Raw genomic sequence first — 18,681 nt, forward strand, 5'->3', positions numbered from 1 at the left:
CTTGGCGGACACAGCATAAATAGACCACTTTATAGCCTTTATCGTAACTACAAACAAGCAATCCGTCGAGAAAATATTTATGAAATCGCAGTTTTAGTTTTAAGATTGGTTAAACTTGTATGATATTGAAATTTATGATCGTGGTGACGAGAAACCCACTTGAAGTAAAAACATATTCTCAAGACAGCTGGTATGGGTATTGACACTTTAATTAAAATAAAGTACAAAATAACATTTCGACCTTCTTTGGTCATTTTTTATTTAACAAACCTAAGAAGGTCAAAATGTTGTTCTGTACTTTATTTTAATTAAAATTTTAATACCCATACTAGCTGTCTTGAGAATACAGAATTATGATTGCTTCAAAAAATAAATTAACATGTATAATAATAACATGAAACTTGTTTTTTATAATTACATTGTGCAGCAGATACCGCTGCTAAAGACTGTATGCTAGTAAGCTAGAACTTTTTTTTCTTTTGAGTCTGTTAGAAGCCTGTTGGGGACTGAGCGCCATAGTTAGTACTAACAGAAAGCGAACAGGTTAGGAAAATGGAGCCTGAACATTGATACCGTTCGTGCCTTCAAGAACTTTGTTCTTTAAGTCATGGTTGAGTGTGTATCGTTGATAACTGTATAGGCAGTTTGCTTGTGATACTTAAACCTTAGTTACATCTGAATGTAATTAAAATAAATAAGTAAACATATAGTAAGTAAGTGTATAGATAGATAAAGATTATTTCAGTCCAATCACCATTACAAGTCAGCACTCAATTCAGACTGCATAAAACATTAAAGTTTTAAATATTCATATGTAAGTCAGTGACTTACTAAAATAAAATTAATAATATTATAATGTATTACAATTTTCCTTTTTTCTTAAATAAATCCGTATATATATAGTACTCGTAAAACTCCAAAAACATTGAGAAAGCCCATTTAAATTGCGGCTATTTCGATTAAATCACACAGTTTAGATGTGTAGAAATATCAAACAAACTTAGTATGTGACTTTTGTGCTTTGGTGAAACACTGCTGTAAAACAGATCGAGCTTCATTCCTATACTTCGGAACGAACTATTTATTCATCCTAAGACTTGAAATTAATAGATTGGATGTTCCTTATGACATCAAAAAATGTGCGCCATATCTTTTTTTGAATATAATCCTACAGTAATAAACAGGATGACAGATAATATTTGAACATATTTCTTACTTTGTTTAAAAAGTTGCCTAAGATACGTACGTGTAGTTATATAAAGTCTTGAAGAAACTCATTTCGGGGCGTGGTGGAGAGAACACCTACACAAATAATTTTCTGTCTACGTTTTCATTTTGTAAATTGGACACCGGAAATACCAACCAATTGGCTTTAAGGCACTAACATAGTCTAAGCGAGGATCTTTAAGGGATAGTCTATAATAGTAAAATACATGTTATAAAACTATTCTTTTATCCAATTACATTGAAATAGATTTTATAAAAGAAAAAGGGAAGTATTTGAATAGTTATTATATATATCATTACTTTTTCTGAACTTCTATCGATATTTAACATTAAAAACAACAACAAAATATTCTTTCCAAAGTCTACTAATGAAAATGAATTTCCAATTTTGGGAATATGTCGACATGCTCGTTATTAATAATTATAATTTAATATGCTGTATCTATCTACAATCTCAGCATGCTTCACTGGTTAATACAGTTATTGAACCAACTATTTTTACGTCATTGTCTGCATATTAGTAATACTTCCCTTCTCCAGTGAATGACCTCCGTTGTCAGCTGTACCTGTTACATGTGCCTACCTGCTTGCACAAGTTTTATTTATGTTTTATTTCTACATAGAAACGTGTTATATTTTACCTCTTACTGTAAGCTGAGCAGAAATGAAACTTAAGCCTAATCGTTGTAAATTTTCATACAAATAAGACCAGTGTGTTTAAATATGTACCGTTTTTCTGTAAACTACTAAATGATAATACATTATTTAGTGATTGATTTTTACATACCAATTAGTTTATCATACTCTAAGGCTATAAACGATTAGTTTACGAACACAGATGTTTCCGATTGTTATACTAATACACCTACATTAGGCACTATTCAAGTCGTCGAGTGATTCTAAATGAAGTGTAAGTTAACATTATACTATTTTGTGATGACGAGAAATCCACTTGAAGTAAAAATGAATCTCGGGATGGCTGGTATGAGTATTAACACTCTTAGTAATAAAGCAGAGAACAACCTGAAGATAACCTAAGAAGGTCAAAACGTTGCTTTCTGCTTTATTAGTAAAAGTATTAATACCCATACCATCTGTCCTGAGATACATATATATACTACTCCGTCACCACAAACTGTAAGTTAACGGGGTTAGGCGAAAGGCCTCGGCGGCACTGGATATAGCAGATGTAATGTAGTTATCGTGTTACGACTTCACAAGATTTCAGTTAACTACGTCCACCATGAGATGAAGGTTATATATACCCTGTAGATGGTAACCTGCTATTTTTAAAGTTGGAACTTGATCTTTTGAACAGTGTGATGTTGACACTGCTTTCCAGGAACTATAAAAAATAAAGTTTAAAAGCGTTCAGGATTATAAAGATAACGTGTGTTGGGAAAAAAAAACAAACTCAAATCTTTCTGCGTTATCGTGTTACAACCGTTTGTAAGGGGCTCTTTACTGGAGTAACTTAGATCCAAGTGGTGTAACAGACTAACTGCTGAACTTTGTAAAAGTATGTGTTAAGAATAGCTTTGTATAGTCTTTTATCCATATTCTAGTTTTAGGTAGGCAATTTAACCCACCCGTTTTAATTATTGTTTTGAAAATTCGAGGATCCAGGATTCGCGTTTTATGACTAATAAAATTGATTAGATAACCCAAGAGGTCGTGTTGAGTGATGCTTTCTATATTACTGTAGCTTGTGACAGACTAGAGTGAGGGGGGTTAGTTGGTCAACAGTACTCATCGCTACCTCTTGTACAGCTCTTGTGTTATAAAATAGTGAAAGTTTTCTCTTAATTTTATAATGTACCCGCGTTCTCAGAGTATCCAGCGCGATTATTATTATTAATTTTCGCGGTGACGTGACGCAGACCGCTAGAATTCAGCTCCAGTCTAGCGTGCTAACATTTGGGCCGTGTTCGAACTTTAGTTTAGTTCACTAAAATACGGCCCCCCCAGTGGCTCAGCAGTATGTCTATGGACTTAAAACGCTAGAAACCGGGTTTCGATACCCGTGGAGGGCAGAGCACAGATAGCCTATTGTGTAGCTTTGTGCTCAATTCAAAACAACAACACTAAAATACGTGTAATAGAAAAATTCCTTTATTCAGTAGTGTGATTCAGAAAGCTAGCAGTATACAATATTAGTAAGGAATTTCACTTGAGATTTGTTGTGTTTTACGCAATTTACCTTGCAACAAATTGGTATACAAACACTTATTCTCATTTGTGTGAAATGGTCATAGACAAAAGTAATGTCTTTTGTATTACGGAAATTTTATTAATGTATTAAAGCCACAGGTAAATGTCTTAAATATTAGGCCAGGATCGCAACCTTGTTACGTAACTTCAACACGTTGCTTCTCTTATGGCTTAATTTTAGCTTCACGGATTGTTGTTTAAGAATTTAAAATATTAATTTTGTGTATAATAGTTCAGATTAACCTACAATATATTTTCTCACTATTCAAAAACTCTACGAAATAAGTTTCCCAAGCTTAAAAGACCAACTTTATTTTGGGTTTCTATACAGACCGTTCATTTAAACATCGAGTTTCAGGAAGCAAACATCCCAGGTTATTCATACGCCTCTTGAAAGGCTATAAAATAAATGGATAAAAGTATAGTACCTGGGAAAGAGATGCTATGTTGCCAAACTGCTTTAGTAAGCATCAAAGTTTTTACGAGATTATGAATTACTTGATAGTTTTTAAAATATCTTATAAGTTTACAAAAGTATGAAATGTCGTTTATCTCTGTAGTTAGTTATTTTGCAGCTTAAATCTTCGTAATACCAGTTATGTGAAAATGTAGGCCGACATTTTTTTTTTACTGCAGTAATACGTAAGTGTAATAACAATTGCTAGGAAAATAATTCATATTTTAGAAGCTGCTAGTAATGGGTTCTCTACGTCTTAAAAACGATGGCATTATGATTTCTGATAAACTGAGGTGGATAATTCTTTATAATAATGTTCAAGTGTTATTCAAACAATTACAAAAATGATTTTCTTAAAAGTCTCGATAACTTAAGCATCAGGATTGTTTTAATCACCAGAAGCAAAGCAACAGACTAGTTTTCATTAAGTACCAAGCACAATTTTTAAAAATCACACATTAAAACCTCCGTAATGTGCTTTGTTTTAATCAGTAACGTAAATACAACGCCCAAAACTAAAAATTAGGTGAATCTTCTGGTCGTTCGGTTGATTGGAATTATATTTTTAATGCTTTAAAGATACTTTATTATAAATGATGCTTTTACTTTTTAAGTATAGATTACGTTAGGCTTTCCACGTTGAACGTTATAAATAACCGACCACGTTTCTTCACTGCCGTCTGCTTTAGCGATGGTATATTGTTAGTAGGCAGTTAGGACCAATCATCGGACAGAACAACTTGTGTGTTGATATGGTACATATGTCTGTGGAAAGAGATATGACCTATGACGTCAATAATTATACATCCAGGGTTTGTGTTGTAGATCACAGGTGTCTTTAAGCTCTCTTGTTTTTTTTCTCTCGTTCATCTCACTTTACAGCTAATGCGCTACAAGCAGTTTGAAGTCCCGCCGCCATTTCTCTTTGATATTATATGTATGTGAACATTTACTGTTACTTTCAAGCTAGCTTTTCATTCGTCTTTCATGTGCATGTTGTTCAGTTAATCTGGTCATAAAGAGGTACTTCTGCACCATTTTTTATTTATTTCCTACAGACTGTTAGAATTATGCATATTTTCATTTTGCACTAAAATTAAGTTTGTAGTTAACGCGTCTTGCTGTCATCTACATATTTTCGTCTTTATACGGCTATTCTCAAGTGTATAACCGTAGCTTCTGAAAGTATTTGTTAGTTGCCACGAATTAGATTATAGAAATATGCACATTCATTCACAAAAATACGATTTTTGAACACTGATAGAAAATAAGAGACAAAGGACTCTGGTAAACATACTGGATATCAGTGTCAGCTGTTGTATATTGTTTTGTTCTAATAAAATCTAACCCATTGTAGTTACTGACATCTACAAAACACCAATGAACTGAAATGTTAGTTACATCCGATTCTGGATGTCCTGTCATCATTTATTATTGAGAGGTTGACCAACCTATGTAATACTACAAGCTCGATGTTGTATTTCGGATGTTCAACTACCGGATTCCCCAAACTTACATTAATTTAATCATTTTTGTTACATACGCTTCTAAGAATCTTTGCAAGCTTGTCAAGGCTATTGGGAGCAAATGAGGTTGATATACGCAAGTAACTCAATAGTATAGAACTTCAGATCACTGGAGTGTACATCTGTTTCTTCTCACAAGTCATTTGACCTCGGGTGGCACATAAACCCTTTCTGATTTTTGCTTTTTGATTTAAAAATATCGCCCTTTATGACCTCCCCTTTTGTCACTTCCCTCGATTAACATGTGGCCTGGCGTATTGTCATATTTTCTAATATTTTACAGTCATTTTAAAAGACAGCATAAAAAATGCAAGTCGGAGCGTGTAACATGAAAAACCTTTATTAAAGAGAAAGATGTATTGCTAATTCGTAAGAATTACTCTGTAAATTACTACATACACTTTGATGTCCTTAGATTTCGAAATTTGGTAATATAAACAAAACTGTTTTGACAGCTGTAATCATAATTTACTATCAACATGAAAACGTAGTTTCTGAAGAAAAGTTTAAACTCCTTAAAGTAAGGCGAGGCCCAAAATGAAAATCGTGATAAAAGACAGATATGGATTACAGTTACTACACTGCAGTAACTAAATGAAATTTGCGAGAAACTACAGATATGCATTACATTCACTACATTGTAGTAACTAAATGAAAATCGCGAGAAAATAGAGATATGCAACATTCACTACATTGTAGTAACTAAATGAAAATCGCTAGAAAAGACAGATATGGATTACAGTTACTACACTGCAGTAACTAAATGAAATTCGCGAGAAACTACAGATATGGATTACAGTTACTACACTGCAGTAACTAAATGAAATTCGCGAGAAACTACAGATATGGATTACAGTTACTACACTGCAGTAACTAAATGAAATTCGCGAGAAACTACAGATATGGATTACAGTTACTACACTGCAGTAACTAAATGAAAACTACACTGCAGTAACTATATGAAATTCGCGAGAAAAGACAGATATGGATTACAGTTACTACACTGCAGTAACTAAATGAAATTCGCGAGAAACTACAGATATGGATTACAGTTACTACACTGCAGTAACTAAATGAAATTCGCGAGAAACTACAGATATGGATTACAGTTACTACACTCTCCATGAAGAACTGCCCCTTCATAGGTAGTTGTCAGAACTTTTTTTTAAAATTATGACAGATTTTTATGTTGTAAGAGATGGTATTTTTATTCAGTTATCTCTCAACAATCCATATAATTACTTAAAACAGGGCAGGTCGTCGACAGCATCTTAATGTTCGTTTTTGTTTTTTATAACGATCAGCCATAAGATAAGCAATACTTTCTATCAAACTGTATAACTTTATCTGCATAGATACATTGGGAATCCTTGGAAATATGAGTAATCTAAAATACGCTAAGTTCTTAATTAAGTGGTTTGCCAATGAAATACTTAAATAATAATAATAATAATAGTAAAAAACCGAGTCGCAAACACTTAGCGTTCATTTTGAAGTTAGTTAACCTTCTCGGCGTAGGGGCAAGGATTTTATCACGTGATTTTTACTTTCTTCATACACTGTTTCTCAACCCCTGCCAACGACGTACACCTTTTGTCAGAGGCGAGTTGTTTTTGTCATAAAAAATACAGGAAGAGAATGACCAAAGTTGACAGACTTTCCTGTCTTTAATCGTTGAGCAAGATAAGACCGTCTTGGCTGATGGGACTAAACTAAATCAATTATATTTTACTTTTTGTTGTATTGTTTCTTAAACATAATAGCACGCACATAAGCTAGAAGTCTATAAGAACTTCAGCATTAAATGTTTGTGTGCACGCATTCAGTTATCAAATAATTTCATACAGACAGATAGGTTTTTTATAGGAAAAATAGTCTTTCAAAATAACAAATTTTTGTAGCAATGTTTTGAAGTATTATTAATTTTTACAAGGTTAAAAACCTTTTCGAGAAAGTCCGGTTATTGAGCTGAACCTGAGTCTGGTTTATTTCGTTAATCGTCGAGTGTCCTTCTTGATACAGTTCAGTAGAGGGTAAAACAAGGTTAGAATACCCCGCTTAACCTGAAGTAATTTCAATAGTTGCTTTCTTCCTTACTCGATGGTTACTCTTTGTTTTTGTTTACCTTGAAAACTTTTTTGTTGACAATCATATTGCATACGTAATACGTACACAGACAAACGTTTAGATAGCTAACTTTCTATAGGACAAGCTCGCTAAAATAACAGCAAGTTTTGTTATATTTGTCAGATGGTTGCTAATATATCCAAGCCATTTCTGTGGTTATTTTTGCGTGTGCAAGTTCTAAGAAGTAACTTTTCAGGTGGTCTCAAGCCATTGTATCAGTTTCGAAATATAAACAGTAAAGAAAACAACAAAAAACTAATTTATTAATATTGAAAACCTCAAATTGGAAGACACCATATGTCAAGTCAGTAGCACCCACCGCTATAAGAATTTTTTCGGTTCTTGAATCAACAAAATGGTTTGGCTGAAAAAGCGGGGCGTGATCAGCAGCATCAAGTTTCAAATCCTGGATCTACTGATCCGCAGCCGGACACGTTAACTGACTGATATAAAGTATAATGTGATGTTAGCTTCTAAAAACTTAGTACATATGAAGAAAATTCGTTAAGCCCAGCATGGCCAGGTGGTTAAGACGCTCGACTCGTAATGTGAGGGTTGAAAGTTCGAATCGCCGTCACACCAAACATTCTTACCCTTTTAGCTGTGGGGTTATTATAATGTTACGGTCTATCCCACTACTCGTTGGTAAAAGAGTAGCCCAAGTAGCAGTGGGTGGTGATGACAAGCTGCCTTCCCTTTAGTCTTAAACTGCTAAATTAGGGTTGGTTAGCACAGATAGCCCTCGTGTAACTTTGCGCGAAATGCCAAAACAAACAATCGTTATGTTACGTATATTTTGACAAGTTTTATTTGTAAGGTTTTAACATTGAATATTCTAACTATTCATACAAGTGTGTCTTGATACTTTGTATATATTTATTTGTAATTCAAAGTGAATTGAGTGAATAACTAAACTAACTTCCTGTTTCAATGTCTTCTTGTTGAAAATGAAAATTTAGCGCGTAACGAAATTCTATAAAGAGCGCTAAGTGATGTGGAAAATTAAGTTTTTTTAAACTTTCGTTTATTGCGTTCAGTGGCCTTATTTCCTACATTTGTTGGGAATATAAATGCAGGTAATTAAGGTCTGATAACTTAGGTATTAAAGAAAGGCGCAGATCTGATGAAATTCTATTTTTCGGTTATGATTGGCGAAGAAAATATGCATTTCATTTTCAAAGCTTGTTATGAAATTATCTTTCTAGGACGTATCACGAGCAGCTTGGTAACAGTGAGCGTGACGTAATCAGAGCGTGATGTTGATCTCGACAGCTTTGAAAATTGGTTGTTAACTTCTAGTTGAGGCGTGAATAGAAATGAAAAGGGGTTCTGGCAGTTTTTTATTGCAACTGTAGGTGACTATCCAAAGTTTTTACCAGCTGACGACTAAAGCTTGCCGCAGGTAAGGTTCAAGTTCACCTATTGGAGCCTCAGGTTCTCCACTAGAGCGCCTTCTGTAACCAAAAAGTGGAACTTTGCCATTAGTCTTATCATAGTTAGGCATCTGTCCAACAAGAAATAAGCTCTGGTTAAAAAAAAAAAAAATCACCCGAAAACTGGACAGACAGGTTTCTCAGAGTAATGTGTCCATTGTATTATAATGATCCTCGTGGCTGGGGATAGCCAGGAGCCAGTTTAATATGTATGTGTTAGTCTAATCACACATTTGTTAGAGCTGTTAGAAATTCACCTAGTTAAAAAGACTTAATATTCAAGGGTAGGTTTGCGAATTTTAATATATCAGTATTTATGAAAGGTTTAAGCTTTTTCATTGAAAAAATATCGATTCAGTAGCGTCGTAGATGATCCTGACCTTCGTTCTCACCCATTGTAGTTTTAGAAAGGTGGGCAACGTTTATTTGTGTATTTAAGAAAATAGATATTTTGTAATGTTAAATTATCTCTTTAAACGGCTATTCTCGAAAGCCATCTTTAAATTTTTATGTGCTTCAGAATTTCGCGCCAAAATACACGAGCATAGCCGCCTATAATTTTGAATTGATTGATTAGAGGGAAGGCAATTAGTAAGCGCCACCTACCACCAATTTTAGAGAACTCTGAACTTGTACTGGTGTTTTAACTTCGCTGTTGAAGTGTCGAGAGTATGTTTTTACACGAAGGAATTTAAACTGTGATTCCTCTGGTTCATATCCGGGTGCGCTAATCACACTACTTTCAGGAAAATCCTCTATCATATATATTTTAACAGTGATATGGATGTAATTATTGTAGCTACTCATAAACATAAATAATATTTTAAAATTATTTAATTAAAACAAGAGTTTGTTTAGTAGAAACGAATTGAACTAAAATTTACTCGGTTTGTAAAGGGGTTATATTTTTCGAAATGTCTAGTTGTTCTGCCTTAATTACGTGGTTCTATTTTTTTCGTTACCTGTATAACTGCAGCAACTGAGTTGTGAAGAATTCGTAGTTGAAGTCTTATTTTGTTTCTTTATAGAATGAGAACGAACAAGATTCTCAATCCATATATCTGACAAATTAATATACTATTCTGGTAAGTCAAGGAATTAGAAACCCTAGTTCTGGTTCTATTGGCCTTTCATTTAAATATAAAAGTAAAACTAGTTCATATATCACCAGTGTTATTTACTTATATAATCAGAACTGTAGAAAATGAATTAATATATTTATAGAATTCGTTGATAAACATAGCTGTTTATACAGTTTTACCTGTAATAATACGCAAGGGATTCTGTTAACATTTGTTATCACATCAGTAAATTGCAATAGTGCAGGTTCCTGGAAAGCTGTTTTTGTTGTTGCTGTTTTTTGTTTACATTTATTTCCGTTGGCTGTAAACCTCTTCGGTAAATAGTTATTAACACATTTTCAATGACCACATTTCTGCCTCTGACGGATAGTACTTCCGAAATCGTCTGGTGCAACATCAGCAGGTGTTACTATCACTGATTCATTTAGCACCACTCACTAAAACAGTGGTTACAAGCTAGACTGTGGAACGCGTATTCTCCAGGGGTAAGCGAGAGCCTTTGAAAAACGTTGAAACGAAACTCAACTTCTCAAAATTTGAGATCAGCCTCGATGAGTAATCAGCACATCTCCCTAGACACTCACTACCCAACGTTTGCCTGTTGAATTATTACTTTTTATTTATCACTTTATTAATATCAACCACTCTTGACTTCTGTCCTGGTAAGTCAAGGAATTAAAAACCCTAACTCCATGGTCTTGTGACATTTCATTTTAAATATAGTGGCTAAATAAGTACAAAAAATCAAGAAGGCTTAATGGAACACTTATGGATATGAGAGGAAACACAAATAGTAATAATATTTTCTATGGGATTTAACCACTTAGAAAAGAAATACAAAAGCGAGGCCGGTTAAAGTTAAAATCATAGACAAATCGTAAAGGGCTAATATTTTACTGCATGACTGGGCGCGAAGTTATCGTAACGAAATTTTGTGTTCCCCTTCTCTTCATTCTTAATTGTATATCATATTTGTACCAAAAACGATAAGTATTTTTTTAGGTATTCTCTTATTATTTGCAAGAGTGTTTCTGCAGTTGAAATATCCACCTTAGGACACATATCATGGCTGTGATATTTGAACACATTTTCATCGTGATTTTCAGAGATGGGGTACGAACAAAACTTTGGTAGTCTCTTGTAAGCCAACATTTATCAAAGTGGGATTCCGTTGGTACTATTTTCTATGTTGCATCTTTTGAGCTACACCAATTTATTTTACTCCTGTTTCTTTCAAATTAAAAAAAAATTATGATCCGATTCGCGAAACCATATTATACGTAATGCAATTTATCATAAAAAATTGGGATTCTACACAGGAGCTTCTAGGGTTCGAACGTCACGCGCGTGTGTGAACTATGAACTCTTCTCACCTTGATTTGTGAAAGATGATAATGTGAAGATCGGGAAACGTAAACAGTGAATGTAAATGTATAACAGGCAAACTTAAAGAATCAGAAATCTGAGTATTCAAAGAAATATTACTGTAGGAAGACAACAGCAGCAAAGTGGTTATATTACCGGACTGTGGATTTGAAGTCCCATGAATTTTGTCCCATAACCGCCAGGGAAAAATAATATTTCTTAGCATTTTGTGGCCGTGTGTGGATTGTTAAATCCCAAGAATGTTGTATTACTGTATGTTGTTAGTTAACAAAAAAAAACCTCGTGCGGCTTTCTGCAAAATTCAACTAATAAACAAGTCGACTTTCATACTTGAAGATTTAATTCTCTCTTAGATGCGACAATGTTCAACGACAATTCTGCAGGCTTACGACGTTAAAAATCAAGTTTCGATACTCATGGAGAGAAAGGAAACAGATAGCCCATTGTGTAGCTTTGCGCTTATCAACAACCACACTGCACTTACACTATCAACTGGATGAAAATTGATAATGTGTGAAACTGAATTTCACAGATGGTCACGATACAGGTTATATTTTGAAGATTAAACTGTTATTGTACGTGTTTCATCGTGATATTTCTTTATGTAAGCAGCAAGTAACGATGTAGAGTTGTACTTGATATATAAACAAAATGTTAATGGAAATGCATCTTGTGTTAAAAACATAAATATGGAATAAGCATACTTGAACCTTTGTCCTCAGACAATGACAGATGAATTATGAACCTGAAATACAGATGTTTAAGGGAGAAGTAAACGCTATATAGATGTACGATAGGATAGAGGTAATACGTGAAATAAAGGACAAAGTTTTATGAGGTATCGATTTAGAAACCGGGAGAAAAGATGGATACAGATTAAACTGATTGTTTGTTCTGAATTTCGCGCAAAGCCACTCGAGGGCTATTTGCGCTAGCCGTCCCTAATTTAGTAGTGTAAGACTAGAGGGAAGGCAGCTAGTCATCACCACCCGCCGCCAACTCTTGGGCTACTCTTTTACCAACTAATAGTGCGATTGACCGCAATAGTATAACGCCCCCACCGCTGAAAGGGCGAGCATGTTTGGTTAGTGCGATGAGGAATCGAACCCGCGACTCTCAGATTACGAGTCGAACGCCTTAACCCACCTGGCCATGCCGGGCCGATTAAACTGTTAGTTCTAAAAAACACTGAACGTATGGCCTGTATAAGATTGGAAAAACCTGAAGGTTGCGAGGTCATGTAAATACATCAAAATATAAGACATGTTACTAAAGTAATCTTGATTCAAGATGAGAAAAAGAATGGTTTAGGTTTTGCAACTGTTAAGTTTGATTTGTTTCTTTTAGTTCGCGCAAAACTCTTTGTTACAAGGGCTATGTATATTATCATTCGCTAATATTGAACTGTTAGACCAGAAGGATGGCAGCTAGACGACATTCACCGCCGGCTACTCTAATAGATCCGTGGAATTAGACAGTTGGTTCTCAAACGTTTTTCACCAACGACATGCTTACCCACTTACCTTGATTTCCGCTACACTTCCGCTGCCACATGTGATATATATTGTTATAAACAAAAACCAGCCCAAAGAAAAATAAAAAAAACTCTGCAGTCATCGAAAAAACTCCCCAAGGTACAGGCTATAATGTGGAATTGGTGTTGCGTTTTTTTTATTTATTTGGGCTTGTTTTTCTGTTCATAACAAATTTTCATTAATCATAGGCTTGGATTTGCTGTTTTTAACGTACTTCTTCCTTTTCAATTACATTTTACTAGATTGTTCGGTATTAATATACTGTGTGTGTATTGAGTGAAATTAAGACGTAGTAACACACGTAGTAAATAAAATTCATTATTTACGTTTAATTTCATGAAAGAAGCATAATAATGTGTGGTCTCTCATCATCGTCTTTGTTTCCAGCATAACATTTTTTTTACGATAGCAACTCTTGTACGGACATACGAATGTTTCCTTCTCAAACGACTATTTTTTGTTTCAGTTTTACTTGTTATCGATAAGTGACGTCATTTAAATATAAAACATTCCTTTCCTTCTTTTACAAGTAAAATACCACTTTTCGCACAATGTGGTATCCGGGAGTTTTTTTGCCGTAAGTTTACACTGGAGTCTTATTAATTGTTTCTGTAAAGCTTGTTAGTTGCGAAGTTAGATCTTTCCCAGTTTTGATAGGCGGTGTCGTTGTAACAACTATTTATGTAGCTATTTAGTAACTTGATATAAAGTTTGAGTTCAAATAACTCGTACATGAATTTTTTTTTAAAATATTCTTTTACCTGAATTAATAGTTATCTAAAGTATGCATGATGTTTAGTACATGTGTGAAAAATGTTTAAAATTCCTTCCTTTCTCACCACACTTTTGTTGCTTCATCTATGGTTTACTTCCACACGAGACATTGGATAATATTTTTCCAAATATTATGAATTGCTGGTTTTTACTTCAGCAATTACATTGAACCTCCTAGAACTGAGTTTCATGACTTGCTATTGTGCATTAATAAATTGAACTACTTTTGCTATCTGGTAAAAAAAGTATAGTAAGTCAGCAAGTAAAGTAAGTTGGATGTGAAACATGAGGTTGTGTAGTTTTGTAGAACGTTTATGTATATTAATATCGTGAGATTGTGATATCTTAACATACGTAAGTAACAGAGACATAGAAATAATTTTTATTTATAAAGCTTGTGTTAGTACTTATTGCAACTTTACGATTTTACTCTCGGTATTGGTGTTGTGAGCACAATTTTCTTTTATATTGTAGTCCCCTCTTGTGTTTTTGATTTCTTTTGCCATGGCAACAGTATGAAAAACGTCCACTAAATCTGCTGTTTTTGTGCTTGGCAGTTGACGTTGTTATCACAGGAAACCAATATCTCTTTTTGTGTCGTTTGAAACGAGGAACTGCTCTATAGTTGATGTTGACTCAACCTGACAAAAGTTGTAATAACTCCACTCTTTGCTACTTATTTTGGACCTATGCTAGTATTCAAGGAGTTTCAGTGTATTTATTTTCTATATAACGCATGTCTCTGTTAACAGGATAAAATTACGTCACTTTTATTTCGACGTTTTCTTTAACACGAAGTAGAAATTTTAATTGGTGTGAAATGGAGAAAAGAAAACTAATTATACATATATTGCTTTCGTTGAAGTATGAGGTACTAAACTGACATTCAACCATTTAGTGAGGTATTCTATGATATTTTATTCAGTTATCTAGACTCGATTTATACTGGTGGTTTTCTCTTTTTTTTGTCTTCTTTCTAATGAAATTCACGTATTTTATCAAAGTATTTTGTTTGACTTGGTATAATTTCTCCAGTTATCCTGATATATTTGTCACGTATATTATGAAAAAATAATCATTTCTTTTATCTAAACGTAAGATGTAAAAGACAAAAAACGGTGTTTCTTTTGGCATGATTAGATAAATATAATGTGTGTTTTTATTGTGATGTATATGGCCCCTCAGTGGCTCAGCGGTTTGTCTGCGGACTTACAACACTAAAAACCGAGTTTCGATACCCGTAGTAGGCAGAGCACAGATAGCCCATTTTGTAGCTTTGTGCTTAATTCAACAACAGCATCTGAGTTATAATTTCTTAAATGGTTTAATGCCATCAATTTTTCTGGGTTTACGAATAACACTATGTAACAAAAATTTTGTTCCTGGATAGTATGTGTTATTTCTTAATTGTTAATGTTGTAAAAGTACCTAAAATGGCCATTATTCCCTTCAAACTTTGCTTTTATGACCTGGATAATGAAATTTAGAAATTAACCTATTTTCTATGTAAAAACGGGCAAATTTACATATTTTCATTTACATAAGGTCTGAATAAAACAACATATGAATCAAGATTTACATGTATTTGTACTAAATTTATACAAAAATGAACAAAAGTGTTTAGATGTGAGTAGTTTTCCGAGATTTGCGACTATAATATAAATCACTTTTACGTATCAACCCCCAAATATAGTCTCCCATCATGTTTTCATTATACGCTCCCAGGTGACAAAAGCAAAGTTTCAAGAGAAAAATAGGTCTTCTCCATTTACTTTAGGCATAAGCAACTGGAAAATAACACTTTCTGCCCAGGAACAAGAAAAAGTAAAAAATTTGTTACATAGTTTAATAGATATACAATTGAGTAGCACCATCTGAAAATTAGGTTTCAAATGTTTTCAGTTGATTTTTACATCCAAGTGTGTAAAAACATCGTTTGAAATTTCTTTAGTTATGCACAAATTATGCAATAAAAAAAGTTGAATGACACTGGGTATTGAGAGGTTAAATTGGAACAGTAGATAACTGGGTTGGATTCATGGTTCGTGTTCCTTTATCACAAAAATGCACTCCGCACTTTAAGACTATAGGTGTGTTGTAAGAGCGTTGATCAAATGATCCTGTCAAGCACGAATAGCCCAAAAGTTGGCGGTGGATGTTGTCTCTCTTCTAGCCCCCCCCCCCGTCGCGCCAAACATGCTCGCTCTTCCAGCCGTGGGGGCGTTATAATTTGACGGTCAATCCCACTATTCATTGGTAAAAGAGTAGCCCAAGAATCGGCGGTGGGTGGTGATGACTAGCTGCCTTCCCTCTAGTCTTACATTGCTAAATTAGGGACGGCTAGCACAGATAACCCTCGAGTAGCTTTGTGCGAAATTCAAAAAAAACAAACAAACAAACCTTCTAGTCCATCAGTTCAAAATCTGGGATGGTACACGCAGTTAGTTTGATGCCAATCGAGGTTGTGCGTTCTTTCTGGTGGGAAACAGTTCCATAATGGAGGACCGGCATAGCTAGGTGATTAAAGCACTCGACTCGTAATCTTAGGGTCGCGGGTTCGAATTCTCGTTACACAAAACATGCTTGCCGTTTCAGCCGTGGCGGCGTTGTAATAGTACGATCAATCCTACTATTCGTTGATAAGAGAGTAGCTCAAGAGTTGGCGGTGGGTGGTGATGACTAGCTGCCCTCCTTTTAATCTTACACTGCCAAATTAGGGACGGCTATCGCAGATAGCCCTCGTATAGCTTCGCACGAAATTCAAAAAAATAAACCAAAACACTCCCTAATGGAACATCGTTACGACCTACTGACAATAGAACATCAGAAGGACCTGTTGACAGTGGAACATCACAACGCCCTAGTAACAATACGACTGACTTTTTGAATTAATTTATTTAAGATATCTTAATCTCCTAAACCTGAGAAAGTTCAGAATTAGGTCCTAAGGCCAATGAACAGAGTGCAGTGTAAACTATAACACTCATCATTAATTTTCTCCTTCTGCTCCCAAACCCAAGTTCTGCCCTTACGTAAGAAGTAAGTGTATTAACTTTTTATCAGTTCACAAAATCCATGAATAATCGTTTAACTTTGAATGTGCACGAACTTAACATCACTTAAGGTAGTGCCAACTATTTTTGGTATGATGTACATTTTTTCCTTATCTGGATGGCACTTTAATACATTCATGTTGACCGTGCTGCATATAGTTTTAAACTTGCCCATTCATTTGTAAAGTTGTTGAAATAATAATTTTAGACACCATTTTACAATTCTAGTCATTAGCAGTTTATCATGCTAAGCTCTGTTAGCTGACCTAAACAAAAAATTTAAGTGTTATACTATCGAGTTTGGGATATCGTTAAATGACTGTGTTTAGTAGGTCATAGACCGCGCTTCGACGAGCGACAAAATTGATTTTTCCGTATTTCAAACCAGCCTATGAGCTCCTACCTGAAAATTGTGTAACTCACGGCAAGTTAGTTTCTTTGTATGTACTTCGTGTTATATATTGTTTATCTGTTTTTGTACCTTTTAACCACGGATCTCCTTTTTCCAGATAGGGTGGGTTAATAATACCCCATAATCAAGGGCTGTTTGGATACTTTTTTCAGGTTAATATACTGATATCTTTTAATAAAATAATGTTATTGTTTTAGAACAAACATTTTTTAAGGATATGAGATATTTTATCTTTTAACACATTTCTTTTCTTTTGCTACGTGTTGTGTGAAGTTCGTCTTTCGTTTCCTTGAATAGTGTTACCAGTGTTACATTTTGATCTGCGATTTATCACTGTTTGATTATCATGCACATTATCTTAGTTTTTTTTGTGTGTTTTTTTTTCTATTTAACCTTATAGTGTGTGGAGTTCATTTGCCAACCGCCAAAATTTCGTCCCAGTGGAATCCTGGTCCGCCTCCTGTCGGACCTACGACAACACCTTCCAGAGGTGGTGCTCAAGTGCCAAACACGGCACCCCCTACTGCTGCTCCAGCGCCCCCTCCACCTGATGTCACTGGGTCAGATGACAGCAACAGCAAAGACAGTTCTTCCAAAGGTGATATGGTTAACTGTGAGGCAGAGGGCGTCTGGAGTCCGGATATTGAACAGAGTTTTCAAGAGGCCCTGGCTATCTATCCGCCGTGTGGTCGGCGAAAAATTATACTATCAGATGAAGGGAAAATGTATGGTAAGTTGGTAGTATTAATGCTATCTTTAGAAATATTATGGTATTAAACAACAATATTTGAATTTCGTGATTTGTTTATTCCATCAGTTATTAAACGACGAAAGTGTAAGAATAAACTAGTTGACGTCACACGGCTAATCTTAGTTTCTAAGTTCATTCAACGCATGTACTTTGTTGTGTATTTTGTATTTCTTACTTCTTTCTTACCTTATCGGTATGGATAATCTGTTTATCAATGAGTTTATCATTCAAGCCTTAGTTTCAGCTCGTATCGCTTACTTGTTTTTGTTTTATTTCGTGTGTGTAGGTATCAGGTGTTGTTTTTTATTACAGAAACATTATACTGAAACCAGTTTAGTTCCTACAGGTTTAATCATTAAAATGAAGTTTACAAAACTTTGAACCTGGAAATAACTAATGGTGACTATCTCATTCTGAATATACAGGGTTCGCCAAAACAAGAACAGGGATATTATGTATTTAGGTTTTCTAGAGTATTAAGGAAAAACCTTGTCTGTTGTGTTTAGAATGGAGATTAAGTCCGAATTTTAATGATAAACAGGTGGAAAATCCAACAGCTTTCTGTTATTGTTGAGCTTTATTTCAAGAACAAATGTTGTATCACTGTTGCTCAAAGAGTACATACCGTCAAGAACTTGGTGTTAATGTAGCTTATTTTTAGCATGTCGTCAACGGGAATTGTGGTTTCAACAAGACAGAGCCACTTA

The 18,681-nt window shown here is 34.5% G+C and overlaps 1 protein-coding gene across 7 annotated transcripts in view; it reads left to right on the forward strand.

Moving 5' to 3' along the window:
• The window catches only part of LOC143222789 (transcriptional enhancer factor TEF-1-like), a 132,488-nt gene that overhangs the window by 47,698 nt on the left and 66,109 nt on the right, over window positions 1–18,681 (forward strand). For 3 of the 7 annotated variants that reach the window (XM_076449767.1, XM_076449768.1, XM_076449770.1), the window contains exon 2: window positions 17,624–17,953. In XM_076449767.1, coding sequence (XP_076305882.1) covers window positions 17,624–17,953 — 330 coding nt within the window. Of the gene's footprint in view, window positions 1–8,753; window positions 8,951–10,009; window positions 10,067–17,623; window positions 17,954–18,681 lie in introns of all 7 variants that reach the window. The other 4 variants (XM_076449772.1, XM_076449769.1, XM_076449771.1 and 1 more) reach the window with 3 other exon arrangements.

The sequence above is a fragment of the Tachypleus tridentatus genome, chromosome 8 (assembly GCF_004210375.1).
Source record: "Tachypleus tridentatus isolate NWPU-2018 chromosome 8, ASM421037v1, whole genome shotgun sequence".
Taxonomy (NCBI): Eukaryota; Metazoa; Arthropoda; class Merostomata; order Xiphosura; family Limulidae; genus Tachypleus; species Tachypleus tridentatus.